At 40.9% G+C, this 15,429-nt stretch overlaps 1 protein-coding gene across 2 annotated transcripts in view; it reads right to left on the reverse strand.

Moving 5' to 3' along the window:
- The window catches only part of emilin2b (elastin microfibril interfacer 2b), an 88,424-nt gene that overhangs the window by 32,610 nt on the left and 40,385 nt on the right, over positions 1-15,429 (reverse strand). The window contains exon 4 of one of the 2 annotated variants that reach the window (XM_063062458.1): positions 10,005-11,603. In XM_063062458.1, the coding sequence (XP_062918528.1) occupies positions 10,005-11,603 (1,599 nt within the window). Of the gene's footprint in view, positions 1-9,683; positions 11,604-15,429 lie in introns of both variants that reach the window. The other variant, XM_063062449.1, reaches the window with a different exon arrangement.

Here is a 15,429-nt window from a genome sequence, read left to right on the forward strand (position 1 = left end):
CGGGCCTTTATTCAATGGAATTCAGAAGAATGAAGGGGAATCTCCTTGAAACCATTCAGATATTGAAACACCTGGAGAGAATCTTCCCATTAAGAGAGTCTAGGATCCTGGGGAACAGCCTTAGAAATAAAACTGAGATGAGGAGAATTTTCTTCCAACAGAGGGTGGTGAATCTGTGGAATTCATTGCCACAGAGGGCTGTGAATTGTCACTGGATGAATTTAAGGCAGAGATGAATCATTCTGGATTGCAAGGGTGTTAAGGGCTACAGGAAGATGATGAGTGAAAAGTGTTGAAAAAAAATGAGCCCCACTGAATTGCAGACCATACTCGATGGGCTAAATGGCCTTCTTCTGCTCCTATAACTAATGATCTTTTGAGCATGAATGTTTCTTTCCCCTTATCAGTACTTTCTCGAATATTGTACATGCCTGCCATAAGGAGACAGACATTGGAAAATAGAAGCAGGAGATAGCAAGGATTTCCTCAAGCCTGCCTCATCATTCAGTATGATCATGGCTGATCAGTGCTAGCCCCAACTTTTCTACACCAGCTGCCCATCACCTCAATTCTATGATCTTTCCAATACTTGTTGATCACCAGTGCAAATATTTATGATGATTTAGCCCCCATCATCCACCGAGGAAAGAATTCTGAAGATTCATACAATCTGTTTCTGCCGTGAGCACTTGCGTGAGATTTTCACTATGGAGACCAGTGCAGGCAATCGTTGTAGAGAAGCATTTCTGCTTTATATAGGCTGTGTATTTATCATATCATTTTTGCTTTTACTATATGTTACTGTTATTTTAGGTTTTGTGTGTTATTTGGCATGATTTGGTAGGTTATTTTTGGGTCTGCGAACGCTCACAAATTTTTCCCATATAAATAAATGGTAATTGCTTCTTCACTTTACAACATTCCGGCTTACGAACAATTTCATAGGAACACTGTACCTTCGGATGGTGGGGGAAACCTGTATATGGATCCATTCCAAATGTCTTTCACAAATCTAAATAAATTCCATGTTGTCAGGGAGTATTCTGGAGTTAATATTAATTCAAGGAAGAACTAGTTCTTACTGCAAGTTATAAGCTGCAAATAAACAATACAGATTGCAAACCAAAGACTAAGAGATACAGTTTGCAAGATGGTGACCATGAGACAACTGGGACCATCAGCCAAATGTTACGACAATGGAGTTACATTAATTAGCTTGCATCAAACTAGACAATATGGCTAGGTTAGTAGTACCATTGTGATTGAGTTCAAGCTGTCACTTAGCATATCAAACAGGGTCACAGGTATAGTCACAGACAATAGCTGATCTATTGTGTACTCTGACATCTGGCTCTCCATCCGCAGAAACTTATAGCATATCTATGTCAACAGAGGTATTTGAACATTTGGAGGGGTCTCCTACTGTAGATATGCAATTCAAATGAAGCACTGTCACCCCAAAATATTGAAGTAAACAATGCCATTGTAACAACTGAGATTGTATTGAATCACCCACTGTCACCCTTGTCTTAAGGGTATAAAAATGTGTTTGGGGTCTCTCCAGTGACTTTGATCACAGTCAGGACACATCTCATAGGTTCTCCTCTATCACTCACCCTCAAACAATTCTGAAACAATGAGAAAATCTTTCAAACATTCATAAACTACCTTGCTAAATTATTAGTTCTTTCCTCTTTGAAATGGATTTTAATAACTTGCCAACAGCAAGTATTAAGCTAACTAAATGGCAGCTCCCCACATCCTGTGTTCCTCTGTGTTTGGAGTCACAACTATTTCGCCATCTGCTGGTACCTACCTCATATTTAGTCAGTTTTGAAACATCTCAATATCCTGGAGGAGGGGTGAATAACCTCCTACAAGAACAGTGATGTTCCTTGGTGCAAGGTGTGGCTCCAGTCACTGGAGTTCTTTTTCACCTAGGTGCACATTAACGAGTCTAAATAGGTTTGTAATTGCTGAAATTAAAAAAAAGCTTGCTGTCTTAATGTCAAGGACATCAGTCAGTTCAAGGGCTGCAATCTCACCAATCTGACCAAGAAATCTTACCCAAGGAGACCAGTTTGAGTGACTTCAACAACTATCATCTGGTAACACTAACAACTAATGAAGTGTTTCAAGAAGCTGTTTATGGCTAAAATTAACATTTGCTTGAGTAAGGACCTGATCCTGCTGTAAATTGCCTACCACTATAACAAGACTACAATGGATACAATCTCATCGGCTCTCCACTCTGCTATGAAGCACCTAAGACAACTACGAAACATGTGCCAGGCTGCTGTTTATTGTTTAAAGCCAGTGTTCCAACACCATTATCTCCTCAGTAATAATCAAAGGGCTTCAAAACTTGGGCCTCTGTATGCCCCTTTGTACTGGACCCTCAACTTCCTTATGGGGAGACTGCAAGCAGGGTGGATCCATGATAATATCTCTTCCTCTCTGACAATCACTTCAAGGATATATGCTTAGGCCATTGCCCTGCTCTATCTACACTCATGACCAGGTGGCTAAGAACAGATCAAACCCCATCCATTAATTTGCTGATAACACCACTGTACTTGGTAGACTCTCACGTGGTGACAAGGAGGCTTACAGGAGTGAGGTAGATTGGCTGGATAAGTGGCATTTCAACAACTACATCATACTCAACATCAGCAGACCAAGGAATTGATTGTGGACTTCAGGAAGGGGAAGTCCAGAGAACACACACCAGTCCTCATTGTGGAGTTAACAGTGGAAAAGGTAAGCAGTTTCTAGCAATCAGCATCTTGGAGCCCAGCCAACTGATGCAATCATGAAATATGTATGCGAGTGTCTCTACTTCATTAGGAGTTCAAGGAGATTTGGTATGTCACCAAAAACTCTGACAGATTTCTATTGATACATGATGGAGAGCATTCTGACTGGATGCACCACATCCTAGTATGGAGGTTCCAACACACAGGATCGAACGATGCTGCAAAGGGTTGTGTGCTCAGCTAGCTCTGTCATGGGCACACTACTCCCCATCATCAAGGACATCTTCAAGAGGTTGTGTCTTAAGAAGGCAGATTCCTTCACTGAGTACCCTTACCATCCAGGACATGTCCTCTTCTTATTACTACCATCAGGGACAAGGTACAGCAGCCTGTACACCCACACTCAAATGATTCAGAAGCAGCTTCTCCCCCTCCACCATCAGATTTTCAAATGTTCCAAGTTGCCATACTAAACCACAAAGCATGGTCTTTACTCCCCGGCACCAGCTTAACAACTGGATTTTCTGTTTCATTCCACCACGCTTTACTTTGGACCTCAAGCATGATGGAATTTTGCAACAACAGGTCCTGAAACCTGCTGCACAAATTAAAAAAACAAATGAATGATTCGCAAGATAAATGAATAATAGGTAATGTTCATGGGCTTATGGACCATTCAAAACTCTGAAGGCGGAGGGGAAGAAGCTTTTGTTGAATTGTTGAGTGGGGATCTTCAGGCTCATGTATCTTGGCCCTGATGGTAGTAACAAGAAGAGGGTGTGTCCAGGATGGCTCAGATCTTATTAAAAGACCAGCTGATTTTAAGCAATAGTTTCAACTGGAGACACTGAGATAATTGGGATCAAATGATCATCAGTGGGAACTTGCGTTGAGCTGATTAAATTACTAGAACATCAGGAAAAATCAAAAGCCCTCTGTCAATATTTATGTTAAATACCCCACAAACTAGCCATAACCAGTTGAACTATGAAAGGAGCTCATATTTTTTGATAAACCTGATAGTACTTTTTTTGACATTTAACAACTTCACATTTAAATTTCTCCCTTGTCCTGTAGTGACATGGGATATGTGGTTCCTTAGAGGATCTGACTGGGACATGCTGTGTGCTTATGGTGATTGAAATAATTACACCAGTGACTCAAAGAACACATTGTCACGTGGATTCTTACAATTCAAAGCCCAACAGGATCGTGAAAAAGATCTACTGCAATTGATTCAAGAGATAATCTTCCAGAACTTCAGACAGTGACCCGAAGACATCTGGTATAAAAGCAGTCTTTGTGTAGTCTGGTCTACAAAACGATGATGATTTATACATTCTAACACATGTTTGGATGATGTAATTAATGAATTCCATGCACCACAATCCCATTAAAACTTTTACATCTCACCACTCCCAGGCTGATCAGATTGCCTACTTTTATGACAACACCTGCTATCAATTTGCTTCCAGATTTTTGCACTGGCAGATTGTTAGGCTTTTGGTACTTTCAGGTCATTTATGTTTTCATTTGGCTGGATTTTCAATTTAATATAAACATGATAAAAGACCAACAATGAGCCTATAAGAAAATAAGTGGACCAGAATTTGAAATGCAGTTTGAAAAGTAATTTCCAAAAGGAAATTCTTGACTTGAACAGGTTAACAGTTATCACAAACTCAGTGGATCTTCTTTTCTGGTGCACTCTACAATGCTGCCACATTTGTACTTCAAGGGATAAGTCAGCACCAAAGAGAAATTCAATTACAGTGAACTGCTACTTCTGTATTCAAAAGAAATACATCTTCACAAGTTATCTCAGTTCAGAGAGTGTCAGAATCAGGATCACTGACATATGTCATGAAACTTGTTTTGTGGCATCAGTACAAAAATATACTATAAATTATAACAAGAAACATATATTGAAAAATACTGTAAGTTGTGCAAAAAGAGGGTAAAAATAGTACAGTGTTTATTGCTTGTTCAGAAATCTGATGGTGCAGGGGAAGAAGCTGTTCCTAAAACATTAAGTGAGTATCTACAGGTTCCTGGACCTGCTCTGTAATGATAGCAATGAGAAATGAGCATGTCCTGGGTGGTGGGGTCCTTAATGATAGATGCTGCCTTTTTGAAGCATCACATTTTGAAGTTGTCCTAGATGGTGGGGAGTCTAGTGCCCACGATGAAGATAAGAGTTCGCAACCCTCTGCAGCTTTTTCTGATCCTGTGCAGAAGCCCCTCCATACTAAATGGTGATGCAACCAGTTAGAATGCTCTCCATGGTACATCTGTAGTAATTTGATAGTCTTTGGTAACGTACCAAATATTTTCAAAATCCTTATGAAATAGAACCACTGGCATGCTCTCTTCAAAACTGCATCAATAAGTTGGGCCCAGGACAGATCTTCAGAGATGCTGACACCCAGGAGCTTTGAAGCTGTTTACTTCCACAGCTTCTCCCCACCCCCGATGAGGAATTTGTGTGTGTTCTCCGAACTTCTCCTTCTCGAAAGTCCACAATCAGTTCCTTGATCTTACTGACATTGAGTGGACTGTTGTAGCTACACCACTCAACAAGCCACTCTCACTCCTGTACGCTTCCTTGTCACCATCTGACATTCTGGCAACAACAGTTGTGTCATCAGCAAATTTATAGATGCAGTTTGTGCTGTGCCTGGCCACACAGTCATGGGTGTAGAGAGCGTAGAGAAGTGGGCTAACCACGCATCCTTGAGGTGAACCGAAGAGATGCGATTTCCAGTCTGCACTAGCTGTGGTCTCCTGATGAGGAGGTCAAAGATCCAGTTGCAAATGAAGATACAGAGGCCCAGATTATGAAGCTTATCAATGACGACTGAGGAAATAATACTGAGCAGAAAGCAATAAACACAGCCTGATGCCCAGGTGGCCAAGGCCACCTGGAGAGCAGTGAGATTGCATCTGCTGCGGACCTACTGTACCAGGGGGCAAAATGAAGCAGGTCCAGGTCCTTGCTTAGGCAGGAGTTAATTCTAGCCACAATCAACTCTCAAAGCATTTCAATACAGTAGACATTAGTGTAACTGGGTGAGGCAGTTCACCCTGCTCTTCTTGGACACTGGTATGATTGATGCCCTTTTGGAGCAGGTGAGTACCTCCAGCTGCAGCAGTGAAGATGTCCTTGAACACTCCAGCCAGATGGTTAGCACAGATCTTCAGTGCCCTCCCAGCTACACCATCAGCCTTGAAATTAAGTCAATTGCGATGCATTGGTAACTATTTTCAAAATGATAGGTTTAATTAGAATCCTGGAGGCAACTGACAATTGTTAATACTTGAATTCACTTATAACAGTCCAGCTCAGGACTATTTTAATTACTGACTCTATTGCCACAACTATCAAATCGTCATGTGAAATAGCTGATAACAACGTCACCCAGCGACAGAGTATAGATGTTATGTTTCAGCCCTTCTACAGACATTGAAGCATTTGAATGTAACAACCAAATTAACTTTGAAACTGATGCGAGGAACTGATGTTAAGAAAATGATGCAGTTGTATTTATATTACACATAGACAATAGTATGTGTGTGCACACAGTCAGTAATTTTATGATGTCCTATCAATTTCAGTGATGTAATCACAGAGGGTTCTGCAGAAGCTGAAAATCTTCAGCAGCACACAAAATACTGGAGGAACTCAACAGATCAGTCAGCATTTATGCAGAAGAATAAACATTTGGCATTTCAGGCCGAGACCCTTCATTAGGATTGTACAGGAAGGGGGAAGAGGCCAGAATAAGAAGATAGAGAAAGAGACAGGAGTACAAGCTGGCAGGTGATAAGTGAGGAGGAATGCAGTGGGTGGGGGAAGGGGTATGAAGTAAGAAGTTGGAGGCTGATCGGAGGAAGAGATATAGGGCTGAAGGAGGAATCTGATAGGAGAGGACAGTGAACCACTGAAGAAAGGGAAGGCACTAGAAGGGGATGTTGGGCAGAGAAGGAGAAGAGGTGAGCGTGTAAACAGGAGGAATGGAAAAAGAAAGCAGCAAGAGGAGGAATAAATTATCAGATATTAGAGAAATCAACGTTTATGCCCTCAGATTGAAGGGTACCCAACAGGATATAAGCTGTTGTTCCTTCAACCTGAGTGTGGCCTCTTCATGGCAGTAGAGAAGGCCATGGACCAACATGTTTGAATTTTAACGAGAAGTGGAATTGAAATGGATGGCCATTGGAAAATTTCACATTTTATGGCAGATGGAGTGAGGGTGCTGGATGAAGCAGCCCTTCAATCTATATTAGGTTTCACGCGACATAGAGGAGGCTGCACCAGGAGCACCAGACTCAGACTCGCAGGTGAAGTGTCACCTCAGTGATGTAATTTCAGTAATGTGATCTCTTCCCTATCATTGTCCCATTTTTTCTCATCCTTCTAAAAGACAAAAACAGCTTTGAATATGGTTGCCATCTTTGAGAACTAATTAATTAACAATCCTCAAGATAGTCCTCTGTGGAAGGTGCTCACGCTGGCCTCTACCTGAAAGTTGCCAAAAGTCAAACAAATATTGTTTTCAATAGGTTTCATTGAACTGCCATCAAAAACAGGAATCCCAATTTGGATTTGCTCACTCCAAACAAATGACCCAAGTTCATTCACACCACAGATTGAGCTACAGACCACAAGACATTAGAGCATAATTAGGCCATTCAGCCCATCGAGTCTGCTCCGCTATTCCATCATGAATGATCCCGGATTCCACTCAATCCCACACATCTGCCTTCTTGCCATATTCTTTGATGACCTGACCAATCAGAAAGCGATCAACTTCTGCCTTAAATATACCCATGGACTTGGCCTCCACTGCAGTCTGTGGTGGAGCAGTCCACAGGTTTACTACTCTCCGGCAACAAAACTTCCTCCTTACCTCTGTTATAAAGGGTTGCTCCTCAATTTTGAGGCTGTGCCCTCTAGTTCTGAATACCCCCACCACAGGAAACATCCTCTCCACATCCACCCTATCTAGCCCTTCCAACGTTCGGTATGAGATTCCACCCCCCCCCCGCCCCACCGCAATCTTCCAAATTCCAGTGAGTACAGGCCCAAAGCTGCCAAACTCTCCTCATATGTTAACCCCTTCATTCCTGTAATCATGAAGCATATCAAAATAGATCTCAAAATCCAACAAGGTTAACAGTGTAACTGGACAGCAAAGATTATGCTTCTTGAATACTTTTGGGTCTATCTTTTAGATTTTGGGCTGTTGATCATGTTAATCATCATGAAATTTCCCTCTCACATATCCTTTCTTTGAAATCACCTAAATTTGTTATTTCAATCTATAATTGAAGTCAATTAAAATGTTGCCCACAATGTAAGCTGAACAGTTTCTATCTTGACCAGGCATGCCTGGGCACACATAGGCAGGGCAGATGCTGCATGGCAGGACAGGTTTTAGAAATGCTGTAAAGGCATCACACACACACCAATCTATGTATTGCATTTACATGTATTAGTTTGTGATCATGGTGATGCGCAAGTTCTATGCACATAGCATATTGTGTGTACTCATTATAATACAGTAACTGTATTTTCAGGAGCACAAAATACTCTGCAGATGCTGGGGTCAAAGCAACACTCACAACACGCTGGAGGAACTCAGCAGGTCGGACAGCATCCGTGGAGACGATCAGTCAACGTTTCGGGCCGGAACCCTTCGTCAGGACTGAAGAGGGAATGGGCAGAGGCCCTATAAGGAAGGTGGGGGGTAGGGTGGGAAGGAGAAGGCTGGTAGGTGCCAGGTGAAAAACCAGTAAGGGGAAAGATAAAGGGGTGGGGGAGGGGAGGCAGGGAGGTGATAGGCGGGAAAGGTGAAGAAGGAATAGGAGAAAACACAATGGGTAGTAGAAGGAGCCGGAACCATGAGGGAGGTGATAGGCAGCTGGGGGAGGGGGAAAAGTGAAATAGGGATGGGGAAGGGAGGGGTTGGGAATTACTGGAAGCTGGAGAATTCTATGTTCATACCAACGGGCTGGAGACTACCTAAACGGTATATGAGGTGTTGCTCCTCCAACCTGCTCAAAAAAGTGCAAAAATCCTCATCCTAGATATTCAAAGAAAGGACATGGGGTACTTGCCATTTCGGCACTGGAAGAGCCAGCCAAAATATATGTCAGAACTTGATATTTACAGAACCAGAAATCTATAATAATGAAAAATATTGGCAAAAGTATCAAACACTGAAATGATACAAAGTGCCCCAAATGGCCATTAAAAATCAGTACTTTCCCTCCTCCTCCCATTCATTACTTTAATAGTTGGGTGGAATTTCAGATAAGGCTATGCTCTAATCTTTTCCTTTTGGAAGATTTAAATCTGCCTCTGAATCCTTTACTGGTCCTGGCATAGACAATGGATTTATTTTATGAACTAAATTAGGAACTGGCTTGGATCTATTTCTTCCACTGACATTACTGCAAACATACAGATAGTGTTCAAGTAGACCATCTATTTATAAAAGAAAACTGAATGAAAAGTAGTGTCTCAGCTGATAACTGAAATAAAATGTCAAATTTTGTTCTTGAAACATGAAAGACATTGAGCAAAATAATCATAGATTTTCTTTAAAAGTTAGGCTATGCCTGAAGAGAATATGTTGAGTAAATTAAGAGCAGCATGATAGTTTGGCATTTATACATCTGTTATGTTGCGAACCATCATGAATTAAGCATATCATACAAGACTGAAGCATATTGCCTGAGGTTCAATGTTTCTAAAACTGTGTCAGAGGGATTGATAATATTTTACTAATTGGATACTTAGTAGATAAGCATGTCAAGACATGTAATAGAAATAAAAATATATTCTTAACCAAGAGATACAATAATTTTGAATTTCAAGTATCGTTGCAAGAAACAAAACGTGTTAAAGTTGATGAATCCTACCTGGTATAGGCTGAACTGGAAGGGCATCAACTTTGTATGCAGTTTTGGGGACCTGAGTCCGGAATCGGACACCAGCATTCTTCAATGTGACAATATCTGCAGTATGGGATTTCACAGTCTTGTTTATCTGATGGACACAGTTCCAAAGGCTACTCACGTGCTTGTTCAGTCCATCTTTAATCCGCTGTAGGCTGCCAGAAATATTATCCAGCTTACTGCAAACATTCTCAATATGTGCAATCTTGCTATCAATATGAGAGACTTCCTTCTGAATACCCTGTGTATTATGTTTACACTTATTAATGTCTTTAGCCATCTGACCTGTTAACTGCTCCAGCTGTGCCTTCACTTCGTCTAACTGACTTTCATTCCTGTGCAGCTGCATTTCCAAGTTCCTGTCTGTTTCTTGCAGTTTGTAAATTTTATCCAGACACTCCTGCTGCTTCTTCATTAACGTGGACTCGATGGTTACGAGTGCTTCGGTACTCTTATTCAGACCTTCCCATTGTGTTTGTACAGTATTTTCAACAGTGTTTATTGCAAGTTTTAGTTTGTTAATTTCTTTGTGCACCATTTCTAAGTCTGTGTTTTCTTCCACCTTCTTAAAACCTTCATGAATTGTACCATTAAGTGATGTAACAAGAATTGAGTTTTGTTTAGTTTTTAATAATAGCTCCTTGTAATTCTCCTTGCAGGTTTCTAAATCCTTTTTGATGTTGTTCATCTCCCTTGGATCAGATATACAACCACTCTGGCAGACACTCTCTATCTCCTGCAACCTATTCTCAATATGCTCCATCACGTTACTTGAATTCAGATCATGCTGAAGTAATGATTCCAGCTCACTGCCATATGCAGCAGTTAAAGTTGTATTGCCAAGTCCTGCCAAATCTTCATCATGTTTGTTCTGTAACACCTGGAGCTGCTTCTTTAGCAAATCTTTCACACCATCAACTTCACTTTCAATGAGTCCTCTCAGAGTATACTCAATATAAAAACAATGCTCTTCAGCGTTTCTCTCAGTTACATTCATTCTAGATTCAATTTCTTCTAGTCTCTCAGCAAAAATATTTTCCAGATTGAGGGTTGTAAAGCGCTCCAGTTCATTATCCATTCTAGCATTTAACACTATGTTTGCGTCGGTTACTCTGGAGATCTTTTTATTCATGTTATTCAATTGGCGTTTTAAAGTGCTTGTAGAAACACAGCAGTTGTACTGGCCTGGTGATTCCTGCAGAAGTTTTCTGATGCCACTCATCTCCTTTCTCAGTTCATCCTCTTTCTCATGAAGCAATTTCTCCATGTTTTCATACTGCAGCTCATTTTCTTCACATTGTTCTTTGAGAGACATTAACCTGTACTCACAGGAATTCTTCATATCTGCAAATTTCATGTCAATGCCAACCATCATCTCTTCCTTCAGCGTTTCAAATTTGCTATCAATATAAGATTGATAAAAGTCTCCATTGGAAAATGGAGAATAGGTAGCAATAGGCCCTTGAACTGCTTCCATTAGCTGCTTCAGTTGTCCGTCATGCCCACTCACCATTCCATGTAGTTCGTCGAGCATATCACTCTTAGTCTTTAATGTTTCTTTAACCTCTGTTATTTTAGACATCATTTCACCCATTCCTGATTGATGGAATGTATCTGCATTCTCGTGGACAGTTGAACCATGAACACTCTCAAAGCCAACAGCACTGCCAGAGAGTCTCAGGTTATTCAACAATGTGGCAAGTGTTTTGCTGGTATCTTCCTGGACACTGTTCCTCAGACTGTCACCAAGCCCCGTCATTGATGCCTGCAGTTTTTCCAGAACCTGGTTAAGGCGTTGTACTTCATATTCCAACTGCTGGATTTTTAGGCTTTGCACGTCAGTGGATGGCTCTTTATGTCCTTGCCTCTCTGTCAGTTCAGGAGCTGAATAAACATAGTCAGTCAGTACTATATCAACACAAAATGCACATTCATATCAAAAGAGGACATCTATTAAAAACTATAAACTTTTAAATATTTAAAACCTAATCAGAGTAACATTTAGCAGACTAATATATTTAATCTGCCTATTATTAATTAAAGAAGCCACGTTACATCCCATTGAATGAACTAGTGATCCCATAGCAGAAGGGAAGGGACTTGTAGAATATTTGACTTTTCACCTATTTCCTTTTCAAATTAAGCCAAGAATGTTTCCATTACAGGCGAGTGCAGCCCTTAATATCCACTTGGTACAGGTTCCAGAATCCTACCGAACAGCCACTGGTGAAGGTCCTTCACAAATGGACTTAATGTGGGTGAGTCATGAAAGTGACTCACCCACATTCTCCAGGGGAATTGGGGATGGGAAGGAAATGCTGGCCTTGCAATTGGTCGAGAAACTGACAGGGAGTCAATCTCCTCAAACGTTTCAATTCTTGAGTTCAATGTACTTTCAGTGCTGCTCGCTACAGAAACCCTAACATGATGGCTAAATGGCCAAAGACTAATGGCTAGAGATTTGTAAACGCAATGTCTAATGTCACCACAGCATCTAGGAAATTTTAAATTAGTTCTGAAAATTATAACTACTAACAGTGCTAACAAAATTACTAAATACCTGTCTGTTTCAGTAATGTCCTTTGGGGAAGGTAAACTGTGGTCTTCTCCCAAGTCTGATATATAAATGACTTATGAACTACAGAAACAAGAGATTCTGCAGATGCTGGAAATCTTGAATAACACACACAAAATGCTGCAAGAACTCAGTAAGTCAGACAGCATCTATAGAAGGGAATAAACAGTTGAAGTTTCCAACTGAGAACTGTCAATAGAACTGGAAAGAAAGGGGAGAGATGCCAGCATAGGGAGATCAGGGCAGGGGGAAGAAGTATAAGCAGGCAGGCAATAAGGGAGACCTGATGAAGGGAAGGTTAGTGGGTGGATGATCAGGCAATAATGTGAGAAGCTGAGAGGTGGCAAGTTTCCTCCATAGATGCTGCCTGACTTGCTGAGTTTCTCCAGCACTTTTTGTGTGTATTACTTAAAAACTACAGGAATGAGGCCGAGTCTTAAATGGCCTCAACATATCCCCAGAAGTCATTCATTTGTACTTGAACCACCATCATCAATTGATGGAAATGCACAAACAGGGATATCTAAATTAAGAGTATGCAGTAGCAAATGAATTTTGGGCATAGCTGCCATGATTTGCAATTAATAGGACTGTCCTAGTTTGTGCTTGCAATATCTTTTCCTTTTAAGGGCCTAGGTTTTCTTGATCCCTCATCATCCCAAAAAGGATCAATGTGAAATCAGAGCCACTTTGGTTTGGCTCAAAGCCACACAGAAAGTGTATTTGGAGGACAGTATATCTAGTGATGACAGATTTTTCTTCCATTCTGACTCACTCTTTGTACAGGACATAGAACTTCTGAATCACTGGACACCCAGGAAAGATACGGGAAAAAAAATCCTTAGCATTATTTACCACAAGGAATGCACAATCTCATTAAGATGTTCTTTGGGCCATTACAAATCCACCTTCCAACATGTCCATTAGAGTCACTCCTTCAGATCTGGATGATGAATCAGGTGCCAGGACCGTCCATGGAATGCGATGCTCGACTGATACAGTGACTGAACAAAGCTCAATGATTGTGATTTGAAACAATTTTCTACGGAGTCTGTGATAAATAATTATTCTCTTAAATGAAAGACCCCTGAATTTATTGGCAGATATTCAACCTGATAAAAGCACTCACAGGACTATGCCTCCACAGCTTTCAATTGCTAATTTTTTCCCCCCAAAAACTGGGGTTTTGACTTATCAATAAAACACAAGAAAACGAATGTCTATATTGCTAGACCAAAGGAAAATAAATACTATCAAAATGAACTGCACCAACCCAGTTATAGCAATGGTGAGACCCTAAAGCAATGGCATTTTGAACACAAGGCATCTTGCTCACCCAGAGTTGGGTCCAAATCAGAGCTGCTCTTTAATCCCTTTTTTTCCCCACAATTTCTCTCATTCCTTCCTGATTTTCAGCCTCGTATCTATTGCAACAATTGAGCTTCAAGCATACTTATGGAAATAATGTTATATTGTGAAAAATAACTTTTACGTTTCTGTTCAAGCTTTGTGCCTTAATTCAAGTTACATTTTCTGTTGCTGGTACAATCAGTGTAAATAACCTCTATTTATTCTCTGAAACCAAACAGCAATGGAGATTATTTTTGCTACAAATATAAATTTGCTCTTCAATGTTCTTTATATACTATGTTGAGAGTGAGTATTTGCAACATAAATTGGCAGTCCTGGTGTGGGCTTGAGGATAAATCTTTCCAATTAGTCAGTGGGAGGCTTGAGCAGATTTGGTGAAGTGCAGAGAGAACTGAGGCTAGGTAGGTAGTTGGTATTAATCCCGAAATAAGAATTCAGTTGGATTCATCGGGAAAATTTGGATTGTTTTGATTGGAGAGGGCTCCTCATAAATCATGAAATGGGGAAGTGACCACTACACTGAGAGTATTCTGGCCATACTGGTAGCGAGGGGAAAACCACAAGGGAAGTCCTTTAGAAGATTGCTCAAGGAAAATTGTCAGACAGGAAATTTAAATAAGTACAGAAGCCTGTAGCAGTTGGCTGTTTAATTGAAGATTGGACAGAATGTTAGCAGCAAGCTAAAGTAGATCAGGATTGGCACTAACTTATTACAACTTGCTGTACATCAGGTGAGCAGCTAAAAGAACAGGCTATATTTCATTAGGAGTTTCAGGAGAATTGATATGTTACCAAAGACACTCGCAAATTTCTACACATATACTGCGGAGAACATTCTAACTGTTTGCATCACTGTCTGGTATGGAGGGGCTATTGCACAGGATCAGAAAAGAGCTGCAGAAAGTTGGAAACTCAGCGGCCTCCATCAAGGGCAATAGCCTCCACAACATCCATAACACCTTAAAAGGCAATGCTGCAAAAAGGCAGCATCCATCATGAAGAAACCCCCATCATACAGGACATGCCCTCTTCTCATTGCTACCATCAAGGAGGTGTTACAGGAGCCTGAAGACACACACTCAACGTTTCAGGAGCAGCTTCATCCCGTCTGCCATCAGATTTCTGAACGGACAATAAACCTATGAACACTTCAACAGTATTTTTATTTACTCTTTTCACTACTTATTTAATTTACTTATAACTACTTACATATTATATATACACACGTACCCACTTATTGTAATTTATAGCTTTTATTATGTATTGCTAAGTACTGCTGCTGCTAAACAACAAATTTCACAGCATCTGCCAGTGATATTAAACCTGATTCTAATTCTGGTGAATGCAGCAGGCCAGGCAGCATCTCTAGGAAGAGGTACAGTCAACGTTTCAGGCCGAGACCCTTCATCAGGACTAACTGAAGGAAGAGTTAGTAAGAGATTTGAAAGTGGGAGGGGGAGGGGGAGATCCAAAATGATAGGAGAAGACAGGAGGGGGAGGGATGGAGCCTAGAGCTGGACAGGTGATTGGCAAAAGGGATATGAGAGGATCATGGGACAGGAGGTCCGGGAAGAAAGACAAGGGGGGAGGGGGGAAACCCAAGGATGGGCAAGGGCTATAGTCAGAGGGAGAAAAAGGAGAGTGAGAGAAAGAATGAATGAATGTGTGTATATAAATAAATAAATAACGGATGGGGTACGAGGGGGAGGTGGGGCATTAGCAGAAGTTTGAGAAGTCAATGTTCATGCCATCAGGTTGGAGGCT

This window comes from Mobula hypostoma, chromosome 1 (assembly GCF_963921235.1).
Source record: "Mobula hypostoma chromosome 1, sMobHyp1.1, whole genome shotgun sequence".
Classification (NCBI taxonomy): domain Eukaryota; kingdom Metazoa; phylum Chordata; class Chondrichthyes; order Myliobatiformes; family Myliobatidae; genus Mobula; species Mobula hypostoma.